A 21,628-nucleotide genomic window follows, 5' to 3' on the forward strand; every position below is an offset into this window, starting at 1 on the left:
AAAGGTAGATTTAGGTACCCGAGTTATTCCATACTTAAAATTTTTTCCCAGTGATTCACCGAGTGTCTGCTTTTAAATTTAAACGAAATAACATTTAAATAAGCTGGTAAAGGCAGTTCCCCAGTCATACTGACCACATTTCGGGAGACTCGGGACAGATAAGACAGCGGTTTATTAAATACAGCCTGCGGGAGGCAGACACCGCACCCTCAGAGAGCCACAGAGGAGTTGGACTCAGGCATAGAATGAATAGGCCACGGCCGTGGGAGGCAGGCTGTGTCATAACGAGAGGTGGAGGTGACCCCTGGTTCCTGCAGGGGGATGTGATTGGTTTGTTTGAATAATTAGTCCTCCAAGAGGGCACAAGCCAGCGCTGTGCCCGGTCCCCGTGATACGGAGGGTTATGGGGCCAGGGGAGGGTGGGTGGGCGGAAGACGTGTGGTCAGACCATTACGGGTCCTTCCAAGACCAGATAGCGAGGCGGCCCGTAATACTGAACCCTTTTATAAAAAGTGGAGGTTTCACGGACATACAGCGTAATATTAGCTTCAGGTGTAGGACATGCTGAGTCAGTATTCACGTATGTTGCAAAGCGATCGCCATCTAGTTAATGTCCGGCACCTTACATAGTAACAAAAAATTTTTTTTTCCAGTGTGAGAACTTTTTAAAAAAATTTTTATTTTGTTTTGAAGGAGAGAGAGATGGAGTGTGAGTGGGGGAGGGGCAGAGACACAGAACCTGAAGCAGGCCCCAGGCTCTGAGCTGTCAGCACGGAACCTGACACGGGGCTCGAACTCACGCGCTGTGAGATCGTGGCCTGAGTGGAAGTCAGACGCTTAACTGATTGAGCCACCCCTAGGTGCCCCTCTGTTGTGAAAACTTTTAAGATCTAGTATGTTAGGGGCACCTGGGCGGCTCAGTCAGTTAAGCATCCGACTTCCGCTCAGGTCACGATCTCACGGTTTGAGTTCGAGCCCCACGTCAGGCTCTGGGCTGACCGTGCAGAGCCCCCTTCGGATCCTCTGTCCCCCTCTCTCTCTGGCACTCATGCTGTCTGTCAAAAATAAACAAACATTAAAAAAAAAAAGATCTACTATTTTAGCAAGTCTCAAGTACACAATACAGTACCATGAACTACAGTCACGCTGTGTGTTACATCCCTAGAACTTATTTACTTTATAACTAGAAGTTCGTACCTTTTGACCCCCTTCGTTGGCTCTTCCTCCCCCAGACTCCGCCCTCAGCAACCACCCACCTGTTCTGTGTACCCGTGAGCTCAGTTTTTGTTCTTGTTTTTTAGATCCACATACGAATGAGATCGTATGGTGGTCTTTCTCTCTCTGACTTACGTTACTTGGCGTAATGCCCTTGACATCCATCCATGCTGTCCCACAACCTTAATTTCCGGTCTCATACCACACGTTGCCACATGTGCCTGGGCGGTGCCACAGGGGACAGTGCCCATCTCTAGGATGTGTTCATTATGTTTCTGGTTTATAGTCTTCATGCACACACAAGAACGTGATTTCCAGGGGCACCTGGGTGGCTCAGTCAGTTAAGCGTCTGACTCTCGGTTTCTGCTCCAGTCATGACCTTGCGGTTCGCGAGTTCGAGCCCCGCATCAGGCTCTGCCCTGGCAGCTTGAAGCCTGCTTGAGATTCTCTCTCTCTCTCTCTCTCTCTCTCTGCTCTTCCCCCACTCATCTCTGTCTCTCTCAAAAATAAATAAATAAACTTAAAAAAAGAAGAAGAAGAACGTGATTTCCATAAGGACAAAGATTTCTCATCTACCCTCGGTGCCTAGAACGGTGCCTGGCGCACACCGGGTACTCCGTGAAGGCTCAGGGCTCACGGATGAAAACGGGAAGACCAGTAGAGGCTTGATCCTTCCCAGCCTCGCCCAGAGTGTGGACCTGTCTGAGCCACAAGCCCTAGGGGCTTGGGACCGTCCCCTCCACTCTAGCCGTCAATCACACCCTAACCCCTGGGTCCTGGTCTCTCCTCCCCACGCCCCCTCCAGGAGCTGGAGAACCACCTTGAGGCAGAGGAAGGGGCGCGGCAGAAGCTGCAGCTGGAGAAGGTGACCACGGAGGCCAAGCTGAAGAAATTTGAGGAAGATCTGGTACTCTTAGAAGATCAGAATGCCAAGCTGAGCAAGGTCAGTGGCCTGTGAGCCCCCAAGGGCAGAAGGCGGTGGGCGCACTGGGGGCGCGTGGGTCTCTCTCTCCGTCTTCCCCACCTCTAGGGGTCTCCGGCTCGCAGGCTCAGCTGTGTCTCCCTTTGACCCTTTCTCTTCATACCTTTGCCCAAGCAGGTATTTATTGAGCAACTACCGTGTGTGAATTCTATAGATCAGGGGTTGGCCTGGCAAATACTGCCTGTAAAAGGCCAGACAGCAACTATCTCACCCTCTGAAGGCCTCCGTGTTTCTGTCACAAGCACTCACTTCTGCCGTTGTAGCGTGAAAGCAGCCGCAGATCGTACATGGTCCAACAAGCGTGACTGTGTCCCAATAAAACTTTATTTATAAAAATAGGTGGTGGGCCAGATTTGTTTGACCTGCACACTGTGGTTTGCAGACCGCTGAACTTAAAGCCCTCATAGGCTCAGCCCAGATTCACTGGGTTTAAATTAGACTCTGTCCCTGGGTGGGGACGTGGCGAAGAATCTGCCGCCACCTTTAACCGGTCACAGCGAGGACTCGGCTGGGCACAGGGCATATGGCAATGGCATTGAACAAACTAGAAAACCATTCATGTCCTCACAGGGAGATGGGGGAAAGGGATGCTAGATGAGTCACCACAGGGAATAAATATAATCACATATCGTGCACAGTTATGAACTGTTAGGGACGCCTGCGGTTACGCTCAATCCGTTAAGCATCTGACTTTGGCTCAGGTCATGATCTCACAGTTGGTGAGTTCGAGCCCCACGTCGGGCTCTGTGCTGTCAGCGCAGAGCCCCTCTTCAGATCCTCTGTCCCCCCCCCCCCGCCCATTCCTACCCTGCTTGCTCTCTCTCTCTCTCTCTTAAAAATAAATAAACATGAAAAAAACTGTTAGAAAAGAAGACTATGACGGTCCCTCCACTGTTCTAGGGGTAGTCAGGGAAGCCTTCCTCGACGCAATGAAGCCTGAGATGAGAGGTCAAAGACGCACAGGGGTTTTCTGGAACGTTCCTTTGGTGCAATGGCTATTCTATTCTCCTCTGTTCTATTTCTTTCTTTTCTTTTAAGTTTTTTTTTTTTCAACTTTTTTTTTTTTTTTTTTTTTTTTTGGGACAGAGAGAGACAGACCATGAACGGGGGAGGGGCAGAGAGAGAGGGAGACACAGAATCGGAAACAGGCTCCAGGCTCCGAGCCATCAGCCCAGAGCCCGACGCGGGGCTCGAACTCACAGACCGCGAGATCGTGACCTGGCTGAAGTCGGACGCTTAACCGACTGCGCCACCCAGGCGCCCCTTCTTTTAAGTTTTTTAATGTTTATTTAATTTTGAGAGAGAGAGAGAGAGTGCGAGCAGGGGAGGGACAGAGAGAGAGTGAGACACAGAATCCTAAGCAGGCTCCAGACTCCGAGCCATCAGCCCAGAGCCCGACGCGGGGCTCGAACACACAAACAGCGAGATCATGACCTCAGCCGAAGTCGGTCGCTCAACCAACTGAGCCACCCAGGCGCCCCTCTATTTCTTTCTTTTTAAGGGTAGTGCGAACACACTGCATTGGTTTCCAGAACCACTCACGGTTTGAAAAGTGCTTCTCAAATGCTAACGTGTGCAGGAATCCCATGGAAAGCTTGTTAAAATGCAGATTCTGATCCCGTGGGTCTGGGGTGCAGCCTGACATGCAGCATTTCCAAAAAGCTCCCGTTCGGTGCCGATGCCGCTGGCCCGCAAACCATACTCTGAGCGGTATGGATCCAGGAGGCCCTGGAGTGCGCCCGCCCTGCAAGGATGTTCGCGCAGTGTTGTTTACAGTCGCAAAAACGAATTGGAAGGACCCTCAGTGCCCACGAGTGGGGAGGCGGGTCAATGAATGCCTGGGATGCATGGAACCATGGTGTCTACCTGGTGGTTACTGGGTGTGAACCGGTGGGCGGGTCTGCGGACCCAAGAGAGATGGGAGAGGAGGGAAGGGTTTGGGAGCAGGAGGCTCAGGGAAGGGTGGAGATGAGCGTGGAGGGGGGCTGTCCTGACCGCCCCCACACTCCCCACGGTCCCTCAGGAGCGGAGGCTGCTGGAGGAGCGTCTGGCCGAGTTCTCGTCGCAGGCGGCGGAGGAGGAGGAGAAGATCAAGAGCCTCAATAAGCTTCGACTCAAATACGAGGCCACGATTGCGGACATGGAGGGTGAGCGCCGCCCCCCGGGAAGATGCGGGGGCCTGCACCGGGTGGGGGGGGGCCTGTGCGCGCTCCGTGGCCCGGGGTGGTGGTGGGGACGTTGGGGGAGCCTCCTGCGTTATGGGGGGCTGGGTGGATGTTGGGTGAGTCTCCTGCGCTATGGAGCCTCAGCGGTCCAATCTGTTAAATGGGGGTCAGGAAAGATGGCTCGAGACAGATTGGGTGCCTTCCCAGCTCTTAGGTTATTTCTGTCACTCTGGAGGGCCGTTCTCTTGCTCTCTCCCTGGCGTCTTGGGTCACCCTCTCTCTCTGACCGTCCCACTGTTTCAGACACACGGTGCGCTCTCTGCCCCTTGCTATGGACTCAGTCACAGAAGCAGAAGGGACAGGGTGCAGGAGGAGGCTGCGGAGGCAGAGAGGGGAGGACAGGGCAGAGACAAGCACTGAGCAGGAGCAGGGCAGTCACTTGGGGGTGAGGAGGAGAGGACGGCACCTGGGGGTCCGGCCCAGGGTCTGGGAAGCTGGAAAGAGGGGGGCGCAGAGGGAGATGCCTTGCCGTGGCCTTCCCCCCACCCTGGCCAGTGCCGGGGGCGGGGCCGCGGGTCTCGGGGAGCCGCCGGGCGCTGGGGGCTGGCGTCCCCGGTGCATGACCCCCCCACTCCCGCCCCCAGACCGCCTGCGGAAGGAGGAGAAGGGCCGCCAGGAGCTGGAGAAGCTGAAGCGGCGGCTGGACGGGGAGAGCTCAGAGCTGCAGGAGCAGATGGCCGAGCAGCAGCAGCGCGCAGAGGAGCTGCGGGCCCAGCTGGGCCGAAAGGAAGTGGAACTGCAGGCCGCCCTGGCCAGGTGCGGGGGGCGGGGACACGCGCGGGGCACCCCGGGGAGCCTCCACCCGCGCCCTCGGAGCCTCAGTGTCCCCTCCTGCAAACTGGACCTGGCGAGAGCCCCAAGGCCGCCTGGTCAAGGAGAGGGCGGACCGAGGCCCCGCCGGTCTAGTAACTTGTCCGGGTCCGGGCGCGAAACAGGATCAGCCCTGATCCGACAAGTGCTGTGGCCGCGAGAGGAATCGCATTATTAGAATCACGGGCATTCGCAATCAGGGAGCACCTACTGTGCGCCAGATTCCGTGGTCGGTATTGCGAATGCCTTTTACCCGCTGTGCTTCACGCCGTCGCAGAGCCCTCGGTTATCGGTGCAGCTCAGGGTCAGAGACGTTAAAACGTGGGGAAAAGCGTGTGTCTCACCATCAGCGATGCGCGAGGTTGTGTGCGTGGTTAAGAGCGCGCACCGTCGTCTGGCCCCCGGGTTCACGCTCGGGCCCCGCCCACTTCTGCCCGCCTGACCTCGCTCCTGGGGCATCGCCTCCCTGGCCTCGGTTTCTTCGTCGGGTAGAATGGGTGAGATTGCAGGAGGCGCCTGGGTGACTCAGTCGGTTGTGTCAGACTCTTGATTTCAGCTCAGGTCATGATCTTACAGCTCGTGAGTTCAAGCCCTGTGCGGGGCTCTGTGCGACAGCTCGGAGCCTGCTTGGGATTCTCTCTCTCTCTCCCTCCCTCTGTCCCTCCCCCACGCATGCTCTCTCTCACTAAATTAAAACAAAAAAAAATTTTTTTTTAAATGGGAGTGATTTCTTCTAAGGTTAGTGTGGGGGTCAAATAAGAATAAGAATAAGAATCAAATAAGAATAAGAAGTGTGTCTGTTACTGTTTTTCCTTATTTTATTCACCCATTCTCGTTATGTTTTCTTTTTTTTTAATTGAGGGTAATTTTACGTAACCATTTTATTTTTTTTTAAGATTTTATTTAAAAACTTTTTTGTTATGTTTATTCATCTTTGAGAGAGAGAGAGAGACAGAGTGTGAGTAGGTAAAGGGCAGAGAAAGAGGGAGACACAGAACCCGAAGCAGGCTCCAGGATCCGAGCTGTCAGCACAGAGCCCGACGCGGGGCGCAAACTCGTGAACCGTGAGATCATGACCTGAGCCGAAGTCAGATGCTCAACGGACTGAGCCACCCAGACGCTCCTAAAAGGTTTTATTTTTAGACAATCTCCACACCCGCTGTGGGGCTCAAACTCATGACCCCGAGATCAAGAGTCACATGCTCCTCGGACTGAGCCAGCCCAGTGCCCCCATAAGAAGACCGTTTTGAAGTGTACCATCCAGCGGCGTTTGTGGGTTCACACTGTGTGCAACCATCACCTCTGTATTGTTCCAGAACATGTTCATTCCCCCAGAAGGAAGCCCAGTACCCGTCAGGCAGTCCCGGCCCGTGACCCCCTCCTGCAGACCCCGTACCAGTCTGCTTCCTGTTCACATGGGACTTGCCTGTTCCACATAAGAGGAAGCACACAACATGTAGCCTTTTGTGCTCTTATGATTATTTTTATTGCCATCCTCCCAGCAGCTCCGTGAAGTGGGGTGTCGTGTCCTCTTACGGACCAGGAGCCTGCAGCTCAGAGAGGTTGTCACTTAACCAGGGCAGGTGGTCCGAGCAGGGGATACAAACCCTGGGCTGCATGACTCCATGTGTAATTTCTTTCTTTCTTTCTTTCTTTCTTTCTTTCTTTCTTTCTTTCTTTCTTTCTTTTGAGAGGGAGAGAGAGAGGGCACCAGTGAGCTAGAGGCAGAGAGAGAGAGAGAGAGAGAGGAAGAGAGAGGGAGAGAGAAAGAAAGAATCCCATGAGGGGCAGAGAGAAGAAGAGAGGGAGAGAGAAGTGGGGCTCAAGCTCACCCCATGTGGGACTCGAACTCACAAAACCATGACATCATGACCTGAGCCAAAGTCAGATGCTTGGCGAGGGAGCCCCCCAGGTGCCCCATGAGCGATTTCACCCGCGGTCCATGCTGCCCCTCCATTCGGCTTCTCTTTGCAAGAGGCCGTGTCTCACGGGGGCCATGAGGCAGGCTGCTGGGGTCAGCTCTGCCACTCGCCGACCGTGTGACCTGGGCAAGTATTTTCCCACTCTGGACCTCAGTTTCCTCATTCGGTGTGGTCATTAAATGAGACGATAAAGCAAAGGGTCATATGTGGCAGGAGCTCGGTAAGCATCCCTGTGGTTACTCGTGGTGTCATTCCCATCTTACAGCTGAGAAAACCGAGGCTCTGAGTACTGAGCATGTGCCGAAGGGCTGAGCTGGGATTTCACCCCGGGAGGGGCCGCCCCCAAATCCACACCAAGCCTCCCTCCCGCCCCCAGAAATCATCCCTGCCCTCTGCCTGTCCCCGTACCAACTCCGTGGCCCCTGTCCACCCCCAGGGCGGAGGAGGAAGGCGGGGCCCGGGCCCAGCTGCTCAAATCCCTGCGGGAGGCGCAGGCAGGGCTGGCCGAGGCCCAGGAGGACCTGGAGACCGAGCGGGCGGCCAGGGCCAAGGCAGAGAAGCAGCGCAGGGACCTGGGCGAGGAGCTGGAGGCGCTACGGAGCGAGCTGGAGGACACGCTGGACTCCACCAACGCGCAGCAGGAGCTCCGGTGAGGCCGGGCTGCCCTGCGGGTGGCACAGCCGGGGTCTGTGAGGGGCAGGGGCAGGGGCGGGGCGAGGGGCGGTGGGAAGGACTTGGGGCGCGAGCCCTCCATGGACGCAAAGGGTTTAGCCATCCACCAGTTGATTATGGGACGTCAGCTCTGCTTCTAGTCTGGGCCAAGCTGGGGGAAGGAGATGAGTCAGACACAGGGGTTTGCCGGGAACTGCCCGGCAGATTCTGGCAAAGGGACCCAATCGAGAACAAAGTGTGCTCTAAGGGAGCAGCACAGGGCATTGTGGGTGGAAAGAGAAAGCCCCTAAACCGTGTCTGTGGAGGAAGTCCAGGAAGACTTCCTTTGAGAAAGGGCCTTTTGGGTAGGGTTTTGAAGGATGCGCAGGAGTTCGCCCTCAAAGCCACACTCCTCCCACGGTTCCCACCCAGACCCCTTAGGGAATGTAGAGTGAGGTCCTCCTCCTTGAAGGGAAACAATCAAAGGAGGCACACCCAGCTGTCAAGAGGACTCCCCCAAAGGCCCTGCCTCTCTTCTGAAATGCTGTTCCCTGTTTGCCTCCTTCAACGCAAGGTCCAAGAGGGAGCAGGAGGTGACAGAGTTGAAGAAGGCTCTGGAGGAGGAGACGCGTGTTCACGAAGTGGCGGTGCAGGAGCTGAGACAGCGCCACGGCCAGGCCCTGGGAGAGCTGGCCGAACAGCTGGAACAGGCCCGGAGGGTGGGTTGGGACAGGAAAGGGGGCTTCTGAGGGGCTGGGGGAGGGGGAGCCAGGAGCAGAGGAGGGGCTTCCTGGTTCCAGGCCGGCTCGTGTTTCCTCGCGTGTCCATTTTGCTCTCGTTCCGTTTCATTCGGCAAACGTGGAGCAAATACCATGTTCTGGGTGTGGTCCTGGGGACCCCGTAGTGTATCAGACTGCTCTCTGTGGTGGAGCTCACATGTTAGCGGGAGAGGCAAAGACTGAACAATATCGACACATTCATGATATATACTGGGGAAAATATACATCTGAGTGGAAAACCGAAGGAGGTGGGGGGTGAGCCATCCGGCGCCACAGGGAAGCATGTTCCAGGCAGCCGGAACAGCCAGTGCAAAGGCCCCGGGGCAGGAAGGTGTCGGGGGATTTAAGGACCGGTGAGGCGTTCCAGGCAGAGGGATCAGCCAGCGCCAAGACCCTGAAGCAGAAGTTTGCCCGGTGGAGGGAGGAAGCATAAATCTTCGCCGGTCTCTCTCCCTTGCCAGAGCAAAGGTACGTGGGAGAAGACCCGGATGGCCCTGGAGGCCGAGGTGTCTGAGCTACGGGCAGAGCTGAGCAGCCTGCAGACCTCGCGTCAGGAGGGCGAGCAGCGGAGGCGCCGCCTGGAGTCCCAGCTGCAGGAGGTGCAGGGCCGGGCCGGCGACGGGGAGCGGGCGCGAGCAGAGGCTACAGAGAAGCTGCAGCGAGCCCAGGTGAGGAGCGGGGCAGCCGGGCCACCTCTCTGGGCTTCGGTTTGCTCCACGGCAGCCCTGTCGTCCCTTCCAACTCCTCCAACACAGTCACGCATGAGTAGCTAGTGTTTGGTGAGCAGATACTCTGTACCGAATATCCTGTGTATTTCACCAAATCTTCCCGACTTCTCCTTTGAAGGAAGTGCTAATATGGTTCCCATTTTACACACAAGGAAACCGAGGCCCAGGGAGGTGAAGCTGATTGTCCAAGACCCCCCCAGAGCCTAAACTCAAACCCAGGCATGCCAGACCGTGTACCTCTTAACCCTACCATGACTCCCACCCTCCTAGAAGCCGTAAACAATCCGTATTCTGATTAGAAAAGCCCAGTGTGAACTTTTGGAACTGTGTGGGGACAATATCATACTGTGACTGTTCAAAGAAATGCAGCCCTTTTGAAAAATGTTTACTTATTTTTGAGAGAGAGAGACCGAGCACAAGCGGGGGAGGGAAAGAGAGAGAGGGAGACACAGAATCTGAAACAGGCTCCAGGCTCCGAGCTGTCGGCAGAGAGCCCGATGGACGCGGGGCTCGAACCCATGAACTGCGAGATCACGACCTGAGCTGAAGTCGGACACTCAACCGGCAGAGCCACCCAGGCGCCCCAAGAAATGCGGACTTTTAAATTTTAATCTTACTATGCTTTTTAACTAAATGACCGATACTTTTGCGGTACTGAGAATATACAAAGAAGCAGAAAGAACGAAGGGAAGAGCGAATTGTCATTGTCCAACTCCTCCAGGGGAAAACATCATAACAGTTTTTAGTGTCCAAATTAAAAGTAGTGCGTTGGGGTTAGGGTAAAAAATTAAGCTGCTATCACAAAGGCATCCCGGAATCCATCGGCTTAAATAAAAGGCATGTGTCTTTCCCTCCCGAGAAGGAGACTCAGGGCAGGCAGTGGAGGCCAGCAGGATACTGTGCTCCACGACCCCCCAGTTCCCCCCACCTCCCCTCCCCCCCGACCCCCGCCGCCAAACACAACCCTATTCCCCTTTCTGTCTCTTTAAATTCCCTGTCCTGGGCGTCTCGTATCGGTGGAATCATACGACGTTTGTCCTTTTGGGTCTGGCGTCTTTCACCCAGCGTGATGCTCTCAAGGTTCACCCGTGCCGTAGCGCGTTATCAGCGCTTTGTTCCTTTGTACTTCGTTCCTTCCGTCGTACGGAGACGCTCCATTTCGTTCCCCCGTGCCTCAGCCAGTGGACATTTGGGTTGTGTCCACGTTTCGGGCCACGGCGAACGGTGCCGCCCGGAACGTTCCCTACGCGGTTTCGCAGAGGTCTACGTTCCCCGTTCTCGTGGGCACGTGCCTAGGAGTGGAATTGTCGTGTAACCGTTTGAGGAGCCGCCAGGCTGCTTTCCACAGCAGCCGCCCCACTTGACGTCCCCGCCAGCCCAGGGTGGCAGGGATGTGAGGGGGAGGAGCGGCCGGGGCCACCGGCTGCAGGCCGCCACTGGAAGGTGCCCCTTCCCCGCAGGCTGAACTGGAGAACGTGTCTGGGGCCCTGAGTGAGGCCGAATCCAGAGCCATCCGGCTGAGCAAGGAGCTGAGCAGCACGGAGGCCCAGCTTCACGATGCCCAGGTGAGCCAGCCCTGTCCCCCCGCCCAGCCCCCCACGCCTCCCCACGCCGCCCTCACCTGACCTCCGCTCTGCCCTCCGTGTGCAGGAGCTGCTGCAAGAGGAGACCAGGGCGAAGCTGGCCTTGGGGTCCCGGGTGCGAGGCCTGGAGGCCGAGGTGGCGGGGCTGCGGGAGCAGCTGGACGAGGAAGCCGTCGCCAGGGAGCGGGCGGGCCGGGAGCTGCAGACCGCCCAGGCCCAGGTGAGAGTCCTGGACGGAGGCCTGGGGGGGCTGCCACACCCCCGGCGGCCCCCCTCCTCGTCCCTGACCCTCCCGCAGCCCTCAAAGTGGCGGTGCAGAGCCCCTCCGGCTCCGTCTCACCCCTGCTGTGTGTCCGCACAGCCCTGGCCCTGCTCGGGCCTCGTCCTCTGACACCTGGATCCTCATCTGAGCCTCCCTGCAGGCCTCCCCGCCTCCAGTTTCTCCCCTTCCAGCACATCCTCCACGCCGTCCTTCTACCACAGAGCTGCCCCCTGCTTCTGCCCTGATGACAGCGCCCCTGGGATACGGCCCGCGCCCCTCAGCCCCGCATTTGCCGGGTTCACGTCTCGCCTCCTTCCCCATCTCACACGACAGGCCCTTTTCGCTCTTCAGGGCTTAACGGCAGCCTCTCCTGTGGCGGGAAGTCCCTCACCGCCCCACTCAGAGCTCCCGCGCCCTTTTTCCTCCCTGTCCCCACTCCAGTCCCCTCCGGCTGCAACTTTCTCTGCCCACGTGTTCCCCTACCAGGCCGCGCGCTCCTTGAAAGGGGGACCCTATGGGAATTCGATGTCGCTCTTCGGCACAGGCCAACATGTGGGAGCCTGACGTATGGGAGGCCTGGAGACAGGCCCGCTGAATGAATGAGTGATGAATGCGTGCCTGTAACTGTCCTTCTTCGACTGGCAGACTCCTCTGCATACTTCGGGACCCATCTCAGATGCCCCCGCCTCCAGGAAGTCTCTCTGGAATGTTCTAAGCAAATTCTAAATGCCTCCTGTGGACTCCCATGCCTGTTCTACCGTAGCCTCCACCACCCTGACCCTGACGCTCAGTGTCCCCCATCAGAGTGGGGCTTCCCCAGGGCAGAATCCAAGTCTGATTCATCTTCTGGGTCCCCGTGGGAGCAATTTTAATCCCCTAGAGAAGCTGAGGTTCGCAGAACTCACAACCTCAACCCTCCTCCATGGCAGAAGAGCCCAGGGCGGCGAGTCTTTTCCCTCTTCAGGCCTCAGTCTCCTCGTCCGGGAAATGGGGCAGCCATGCCTGTCACCCACTCCTCCTCAACCCGCCCCCCTCCCCGCAGCTCTCGGAGTGGCGGCGCCGCCAGGAGGAGGAAGCGGGCGCGCTGGAGGCCGGCGAGGAGGCGCGGCGGCGGGCGGCGCGCGAGGCCGAGGCCCTGACCCAGCGCCTGGCGGAAAAGACGGAGGCGGCGGAGCGGCTGGAGCGGGGCCGTCGCCGGCTGCAGCAGGAGCTGGACGACGCCACCGTGGACCTGGAACAACAGCGGCAGCTCGTGAGCGCGCTGGAGAAGAAGCAGCGCAAGTTCGACCAGGTGGGGCACCGCAGGTTGCCCGGTGGGGAGTCGGGATGCTCTTTCACGCTTCCACGGTCAGGGTCATTGCGTGGAACTGGTAATACGCGCTGTCACAGCTCAGCTGTGAACTCGGGGGGGGAGGGGGTGCTCAGGCAGGATGCTTCTTTCTTCTTTTTTTTTTTTAATTAAAAAAATGTTTATTTATTTTTGAGAGAGACTGCAGAGCAAGGCTGGGGGGGCGGGGGCAGAGATAGGGAGACACAGAATCCCCAGCAAGCCCCAGGCTCCCAGCTGTCAGCACAGAACCCGACTTGGGGCTTGAACTCGTGAATTGCGAGATCATGACCTGAGGCGAGGTCCGAGGCTCAACCGACTGAGCCACCCAGGCGCCCCAGGATGCTTCTTTCTTCTAAATCTCTGGAAAATAGGACTCCCATCCATCCAGATTTATGTCTCTTGTCCCAAACTAATTGTCGGTAGTACCCACTTTTATTCCCCAGGATATCCTGAGTACGTACGAGGAATAAATAAAATAACCCATCTTGCTTCTCCTCCTGACTCCCTGTGTACCCCCATTTTGGCCTCAGTTTGCCCATCTAGCTGGGGATCATATTAAGCATCTGGCACTCTGAGAGTGAAATGAAAATCACAGAAGCCCGGGGCATTAAGGTCAGGCACCCCTGAGGTTCCCACCCCAGCTCGGCCCCTTCTGATTGCCCCACCTCTCTGTGCTTCATCTAGAAAATGTGCTTCATTCTTTTACAAAACTTCGTTTTTGCAAGATATTTATTTCACGGGCTCTTGAATTCGAGGTAACCCGTTTATTCTTTCAGCACTCTGAAGAGGTCATTCCATTATCTGTGGCTTCCATTGTTTCAGATGAAAAGTTAGCAATTTTTTAAAAAAAAATCCTGTGTCTTTGTAGGGAATATGATGTTTTTCTAGCTGGTTTAATTTTCTTCTCTTTATCTTTGATTCTTAGTTTGGCTATGATATATCCGGCTGTGGGTTTTTGTATTTATTCAGCTTCGGCTGTGGGTTTGTGTTTTTGTGAAATGTGGAATTTTCGGCCGTTATTTCTTTAATATTTTTCTGCCCCATTCTCTCTCTTTCCTCTTCTTCTCAGACTCCAAATGCATCTATTTTTGACTGCTTAATACTTTACCATTGAGGGGCGCCTGGGTGGCTCAGTCACTTAAGCGTCTGACTTTGGCTCAGGTCATGATCTCCCCGTTCGTGAGTTCGAGCCCTGCATCCGGCTCTGTGCTGACAGCTCAGAACCTGGAGCCTGCTTCAGATTCTGTGTGTCTGTCTCTCTGTCCCTCCCCTGCTCACACTCTGTCTCTCTCTCTCTTTCAAAAATAAATAAACGTTAAAAAAAAAATACTGTACCATTGATTATCCAGGGTCTATTTTGTTTCTCCTAGAATTTTATATAAAATCTTTTCATATAAATCTTTTTTTTTTTTTTTGATTGGCTTCTTTCACTCAGAATTATTTTGAGATTTATCCATGTTTTGGCATGGATTAATATTTCATTCCTCAGGGTACCCGGCTGGCTCAGTTGGTGGAGCATGTGACTCTTGATCTCCGGGTGGAGAGTTCAAGCCCCACGTTGGGCACAGAGATTATTAATTTAAAAACATTTTTTAAAGATTTTCTCAAATGTTTATTTATTTTTGAGAGAGAGACAGAGACAGAGAGTGAGAACAGGCAGGGGAGGGGCGGAGAGAAAGGGAGACAGAGAATCTCAAGCAGGCTCCGCGCTGCTAGCCCAGAGCCTGACGTGGCGCCCCAACTTACGGGTCATGAGATCATGATCTGAAATGAAACCAAGAGTCAAATGTTTAACTGACTGAGCCACCCAGGCACCCCCCCCCCATTTTTTTTTTTAATAATAATTTTTCCTTTTTTTTTTTTTTTACTGCAGAGTATTATTCCTGCATAAACCACATTTTGAAAACCATTAACCTATTGATGAACATTTAAGATGTTTCTAGCTTTTGACTATTATGAATAAAACCTTAGTCTTTCTTGGAGTGCCTGGGTGGCTCAGTCTGACTCTTGATTTCAGCTCGGGTCATGATCCTGGGGTCATGGGATTGAGCCCCACACTGGGCTCTGCACTGTGAAGCCTGCTTAAGATTTTCTTTCTCTCCCTCTGCCCCTCTGCCCCTCTCCACTGCTCACACCCTCTCTGAAAAATAAAAATAAAATAACAGTAATAATATTTAAAAAAAAACCCTTAATCTTTCTAATAGGATGTAATGGTGTGAATTCATGATTCCCTAATGAGCACCAACATTGGATATCTTTCATGTGCTTTTTTGGCATGCAAACTCTTTGGAGAAGTGTCTCTTCGAATCTTTTGCCCATTTTTTTTTTGTTGGGTTGTTTCTTTTGTTTTGGGGGGGCATTGTTTATTTTCTTATTGAATTGTGAAAGTTCTTTATGTATGGTGAATCCAAGTTCTTTACCAGATATATTGTTTTGCAACTATTTTCATCCAGTCTGTGGCTTATCTTTCTGCTTTCAAAGAGTTTTTCAAAGAGTAACCTTTTGGGATTTTGATGAAGTCCAATCTATTAAATTGTCATTTTGTGGACCATGCTTTTTAATATTGTGTCTGAGGAAATATTGCATGACCCAAGGTCACAGAAGTTTCCTGTATTTTTTTCCAGAGGTTTTCTCCTTTTTGGTTTTATATGTAGGTCTCTGATCCAGATTGAGTTAATTTGTTTATATGGTGCTGTCATGGCTCCAGACTAATTGTTTATACCTGGCTATCAAATTGTTCGGGCATTATTTGATGAAAAGGCTTTTTTAAAAAAACATTTTTTTAAATGTCTATTTATTTTTGAGAGAGACAGAGACAGAATGCAAGTGGGTTAGGGGCAGAGAGAGAGGGAGACACAGAATCCGAAGCGGGCTCCAGGCTCCGAGCTGTCAGCACAGAGCCCGACGTGGGGCTTGAACTCACGAGCTGTGAGATCATGACCTCAGCCAAAGTCAGACACTCAACCGACTGAGCCACCCAGGCGCCCCCTGAAAAGACTCTCTTTACTGACTTGTTTTTATGTATATATTGAAAATCAGGTAGTGTCAGCTCTCTGTTTTTTAAAAAAATTTTGTTAATGTTTATTTATTTTTGAGAGAGACGGAGTCAGAGACAGAGCGTAATTGGGGGAGGGACAGAGAGAGAGACACCCACCCAGAATCTGAAGCAGGCTCCAGGCTCCGAGCTGTCAGCATACAGCCTGACTTGGGGCTTGAACTCACGAACCGCAAGATCATGACCTGAGCCGAATTCGGACGCTTAACTGACTGAGCCACCCAGGCGCCCTTCCAATCTTTTCTTCTTTTTCAAAGTTGTTTTATTTCTTCTAGGTCCTTCACATTTCCACATGTATTTTAGAATCTGTGTGTCAGTTTCTACACACAGAAGAAAAATCCTCCTGGTTTGGGAGTGTGTTCAATCTATAGATGGATCTGGGAAGAACTGACATCCTAATCACGCTGACTTTTCTGGCCCAGGAACGTGGTCCGTGTGTCCATTTGTTTAGGTTTCCTTCCCTTCAGGAATGTTTTTAGTTTCCTGTGTTCGTCTTTTACATCTTTTGTCGGATTTATTTCCAAGCATTTTGTATTGTTGATGCTATTTTCAGTGGTTCCGTTTTTATTTCAGGTTCTGATTGCCAGTGTATAGAAATACAATAGATTTTGATATACTGATCTTGCAATCCTACAATTTATTCGCTGAACTCACATATGAGTGCCAGTAGATTTTTTTTATAGGTTCCATTGGGTTTTCTACATTGGTGACCGTACTTTCTATGAATGAAGACCGTTTTACTTCTTCCTTTCCTTTTTCTTCCTCTTCCTGCGGGGCTCAAAATACCAGTGCAGTCGACTGCTTGACGCTCCCACATAGGTCATTAAAGCCCGGTTAATTTGTTTATGATCTTTTTTGCTTTTTCTTTTTTTCTCTATCAAGGTCATTTCTATTAACCTGTTTTTGTTTTTTTTTTTTTTAATGTTTATTTATTTTTGAGAGAGAGAGAAAGAAAGAGCAGGGAAGGGGCAGAGAGAGAGGGGGGGACAGATGATCTGAAGTGGGCTCTGTGCTGACAGCAGAGAGCCTGATTCGGGGCTCGAGCTCACCGGCCATGAGATTGTGACCTGAGCCAAGGTCAGATGCTTAACGAGCTGAGCCACCCAGGTGCCCCTAGATCGACCTGTTTTCAAGTTTACTGGTTCTTCTGATGTGTCCAGTCTGCTCTTAGTTTCCTCCAATGACTTGCTGATTTCAGATATGATGTTTTTCAGCCCTGGCCCTTCTAATTGGGTCTGTTTTACTTTCAAATCCCTCCTGAAAAAGCTGTGGGTCTTTACACACTGTGTCCATCCGGTCCTGACATTTACTAAATGTAGTTAAAGTCCTCGTGTGATGATCCCAGGGTGGAGGTCATCCGTCGGTCTGTTTCCACAGACTGATTTTTCTCTTGACTCTGAGCCCTGTTCTCTTCCCTTTTGGCAGATCTTGCGATTTTTCTTGTTGCTAATTTCTGTGTCTTAAAACAAAACAAAACAAAAACCAAAAAACAGCAAAGGCTGAAGTACATTGTAAAAAATGAGGTACCTGCTCTCTGTTACCACCACCCCAGGAGGAAGAAACACCCTTTCGTCTGGTGGGTTTCTAGAGTGAGGGGCTCGTCAGTTTGATCCACTCAGGAGCTGGGCACGGCTGCAACTTTAATCCCTCTACCTCCCTCTTGTGTCTCTGCCTCTGTCTGTCCGTCTGTCTCTCTCTTTCTCTCTGGCCCTGGCTGCTCCCTCCTCCCCGTCCGCTTGTACACTCCTTTCAGCTAATCTATTTCCTCCACCCCATCTCCCTCCACCCGGAAGCTCCTGGCAGAGGAGAAGGCGGCCGTACTGCGGGCGGTGGAGGAGCGTGAGCGGGTCGAGGCGGAGGGCCGGGAGCGCGAGGCTCGGACCCTGTCCCTGACCCGGGCCCTGGAGGAGGAGCAGGAGGCGCGGGAGGAGCTGGAGCGGCAGAACCGGGCCCTGCGGGCGGAGATGGAGGCCCTGCTGAGCAGCAAGGATGACGTTGGCAAGAACGTGAGTTGTGGGGGGAGCCGGGGGGGCCCGCTCCCCAAGACACACGTGTGGGCGGCGCACGCACTCCTCACGTTGGGAGACGCACACACACGTGTGTGCTGTCACGCGTGGGACATGGGGAGAACCAGCCGTCAGAGTCACGTGTTCATGCCGCGCACAGAGTGGGAGGAGAGCCAGTCCCCAAGCAGGTGCTCGCGGAACGCACGCTGAGGGCGCCCGGGTGGCTCAGTCGTTAGGCGTCCGCTTCCGCTCAGGGCGCGATCTCACAGTTTGTGAGTTCGAGTCCCATATCGGGTGAGCTCCTGCCCCTCGCTCACTTGTGCTCTCTCTCCGCCCCCCCCCCCCCTGCAAAAAATACACAGAGTGTGAGGGGAATCTTCCAGCAGACACCTGTGTTCGTACATACACGCAGGAAGTAAGGAAGCCACCCTGCCCCCCACTGAGCACATACAGGCTCCCCACCCTCCCCAGGCCTCTGTCTTCCTCCCTGGCTCACCAGCCAGTGAGGAGTCCCCTACGCCTGTCCCCCAGTCCCCGCTCACCCAGCCAGTGTCCCAGCCTTCTGAAAACTCCGCCACGCCCCTCACCCCATCCTTCCTTAAGTTTGCCCAGTAAATGTATTCACCGACGGGCACCTGGGTGGCTCGGTCTGTTGAGTGTCCGACTTCGGCTCAGGGCGTGATCTCACGGATCGCGAGTTCAAGCCCCGCATCCGGCTGTCTGCCGTCGGCGCAGAAGGCGCTTCAGATCCTCTGCTCCCCGCCCCCCGCCCCCCGCCCCTCTCCACTTATGCTCTCTCCCTGAAAAAATAAACTAAGTAACTGAAACATTTTTTTAAAATTAAATACATAAATAAATATTTTTATGGAGTGGCCGCAAGGCCAGGTCCAGGGGCACCAGCCACCATGACTGCTGATGGGAGGCACCGGACCCACGCGCTCCCGACGTCCTTCCTTATTGCCAAACAACGTCCTCTTGTGGGCACATCAGATAAAGGCTTTATCTTCTCCACACGCTCCAGGGACGATCTGGAGAGAACCGCCAGGCCTGGGGAGAACCCCTCACCCCGCGACCTACCCTTGGCCTGTAGCCCCAGGGAGGCGAGAGCCAAAACTCCAGCTCCTACTGGAACTACTAAGGTCTCTACTTCCGGAAAACTGTCAAGTTATTTGTGGCGCCTCCAGATGCCTACTTTGTGGGAAATAGGGTGTTGACAGGAGAAAGTTTAATTCCTTCCAGCAAGCAAAGCTGATTGGCAGGTGCCTAGTAGGAGGGGAAACCAGCTGGCCTCTTCCAAGGAAGGAGACCGGTCACTGATGAGAATTTCCAAGCGGGTCATTGGGCAGTGGGGACATGCAGATATTGTCCCTGTCCTGTGGAGTTCACAGTCCAGTGTGGGGGCGTGAGCGTTGCACAAAAAGACATCAGCTCATGTTAAATGACCGTTGTGACTAAGGCTGAGTCGAGGAAGGGCTCGGGGCCAGGAGTGTGGATAACAGGCCCTGACAGGTCAAGGGACGCTTCTCTGAGGCGGTGACAGTTAAAAGAGAGGGATGGGGCGGGGGTGGGAGTGGGGGAGGATCTGAGAATTCATAAGCCCGGATCTGCCCTCACAGGGTGTTTGGGGTTTGAATTTACAACTCGCCAGAAGCTCTGGGAACCTCACCCCCCCACACACACACACCCCTCCCCCCCACCCCGCCCAAGCTGAGAAAAACATCTCAGTAGACAGGATGGTGCTCTCCTGGGAGTCTGGCACAAATGAACACTTCCCTCTGGAGCGACATGCCTTCAACCCATGACCGCACAGGATCCCCGAAGACGAAGCCCGAGTGAAGTGAGCTCACGATGCAAAATCACAAAACCCGTGAGGCAATAACCCACTGTGAGTGAGAGCTGACCTAACACACACTTGAGCTGGACTCTCACGGGCTTCAGATAACACAGCTTGCAACCAGGTTATTCGTGAAATGTTTTAGGACGATTCAGATCGAGGCACATCGTGAACTAGGTGTCAGGGAGATGGTGAGTGAACGAGCAAACGGAGAAGTGCACGTGGACCCGCTGTCTCCCCCTTGTCCGTCGAAGCTTCCCTCACTCTGCCCCGGGCTAGATCTAGGGTCCTGGCCTCCCCCTCCCTAGTGCCGCAGGTGCCCAGAGCTCACCCTCCCGTCCCCACCAGGTGCATGAGATGGAGCGAGCCCGCCGGGTGGCAGAACAGACAGTCAGCGACCTGCGAACGCAGGTGACGGAGCTGGAGGATGAACTGACGGCGGCCGAGGACGCCAAGCTGCGCCTGGAAGTGACCGTGCAGGCTCTCAAGGCCCAGCACGAACGTGACCTGCAGGGCCGTGACGAGGTTGGCGAGGAGAGGCGGCGGCAGCTGGCCAAGCAGGTACAAGCGGTCAGGCTGGGGCTGGAGGCTGCCTGGTGCCCGCAGGCAAGAGGGGCCGAAAGTCACACTCAGCTACCTGTCGCTCGGTCATTCTTCCCGGGACCCTCCTGCTCCCCGGCGCGTTCACCCACAATAACCCACCAACCCACACATATGTCCCAGTGACGGGCGGATATACCCGATGGGACGTCAACCCCCAAACCATTCACCCAGCCACCCACCACCCCGTCTACACAGGCCCCCCACCCACACACAGCCTCCCCACCAATCCACCTCCTCTCCACCATCTGCCCAACTGCTCCATTTCCGGCAACTTCCTCTCCCCAGCACCCCCCTCCCTGAGCCTGCCCCTGTACTCACGGACCTGCTACACCCCTTCCCCCACGACCTTCCTCCCTCATTCATTTACTCATCCCCTCTTCCTGTGGTCTGCGCCGTTCATTCAGGACTCAACCCGTCAAGGGATTTCCGGTGGTCTGCAGCCGGCTCATGCTGCGTGAAGAGCCAGGGGTGGGGGGGTGGGAGTGGGGGAGGGGTCAGGGGTGGGGGGTTGCGTGGGAGGGGTGGGAGTTGCAGGTCAACTCTGAGGGTAGAAGGACCCTCTAGAGGTGGGCCGGATGGGCTGGAGGGGAGAGATGGGAGCAGAGCGGGGGGGGGGGGGGGGGGGGGGGGGGGTGCGGTGCTGGGGGAGGGGATGAGCCCAGAGCTGGGGCCCTGGGGACGGAGAGGAGGAATCCGTCTGGGCTGTAGAGAGGCAGAGGGCAGGGGGAATGGCGCTGGAGGCCTGGGCAGCGGCCGGCAGGTGGACATCCATGTCACCAGCACGGAGAGGGAGCCCGAGCCTCGTGTCCCCTGAGCCTGCCCCTTCCGGCCTCCCCGCAGCTGAGGGATGCCGAGGTGGAGCGGGACGAGGAGCGCAAGCAGCGCACCCAGGCCGTGGCCGCCCGGAAAAAGCTGGAGGTCGAGCTGGAGGACCTGAAAGCCCAGAACGCGGCCGCCGCGCAGGGCAAGGAGGACGCGGTGAAGCAGCTTCGCAAGATGCAGGTAGGGGTGAGGCTGAAGCCACCTGCGAGCCGGGCCCGCTGTCGCTCCGCCCCCTGGGCCCCGCGAGCCGCAGCTTTGTAAGCACCCGCGCCCCAAAGCCTCGCTTGCTGTTTTATGTTTTATGTTTTATGTTTTATTTCCTTTACTTAAAATGCTTAGGGTTTAGGTCCAATTTCTTCACTTTATTTAATTTTTGACATGGAAATGCCTTAGGGTTCCTCCCCTAATGTGAAAGTCATAGCTGGTTGGTTTTGGTTTTTTGTTTTTTTAATTCTTTTTTGGCGGACGCCTGGCTGGCTCCGTAGGTAAAACATGCGACTCTGGATTTTGGGGTCGTGAGTTCGAGCCCCACGTTGGGAGTAGAGATTACTTAACTTTTTTTCATTCTCTTTTTTTTTTTTTTTTTTAACATTTATTTATTTTTGAGACAGAGAGAGACAGAGCATGAACAGGGGAGGGTCAGAGAGAGCGGGAGACACAGAATCGGAAGCAGGCTCCAGGCTCTGAGCCATCAGCCCAGAGCCCGACGCGGGGCTCGAACTCACGGACCGTGAGATCGTGACCTGAGCCGAAGTCGGACGCTCAACCAACCGAGCCACCCAGGCGCCCCTTTCATTCTGTTTTTTAATGACAACGGTGTG

General features: G+C 54.5%; 1 protein-coding gene across 1 annotated transcript in view; it reads left to right on the forward strand.

Annotated features, from left to right (window-relative positions):
• MYH14 (myosin heavy chain 14) overlaps positions 1 to 21,628 on the forward strand; it is a 103,297-nt gene that overhangs the window by 67,289 nt on the left and 14,380 nt on the right. The window contains 12 exon segments of the mRNA XM_053905659.1: positions 2,021 to 2,158; positions 4,221 to 4,344; positions 5,007 to 5,178; positions 7,591 to 7,803; positions 8,380 to 8,524; positions 9,046 to 9,252; positions 10,773 to 10,877; positions 10,963 to 11,115; positions 12,200 to 12,448; positions 17,336 to 17,548; positions 19,731 to 19,943; positions 20,826 to 20,987. Of these exon segments, the coding sequence (XP_053761634.1) occupies positions 2,021 to 2,158; positions 4,221 to 4,344; positions 5,007 to 5,178; positions 7,591 to 7,803; positions 8,380 to 8,524; positions 9,046 to 9,252; positions 10,773 to 10,877; positions 10,963 to 11,115; positions 12,200 to 12,448; positions 17,336 to 17,548; positions 19,731 to 19,943; positions 20,826 to 20,987 (2,094 nt within the window).

Source organism: Panthera pardus, unplaced genomic scaffold, assembly GCF_024362965.1.
Source record: "Panthera pardus isolate Hobbes unplaced genomic scaffold, ASM2436296v1 HiC_scaffold_18, whole genome shotgun sequence".
Lineage (NCBI taxonomy): Eukaryota > Metazoa > Chordata > Mammalia > Carnivora > Felidae > Panthera > Panthera pardus.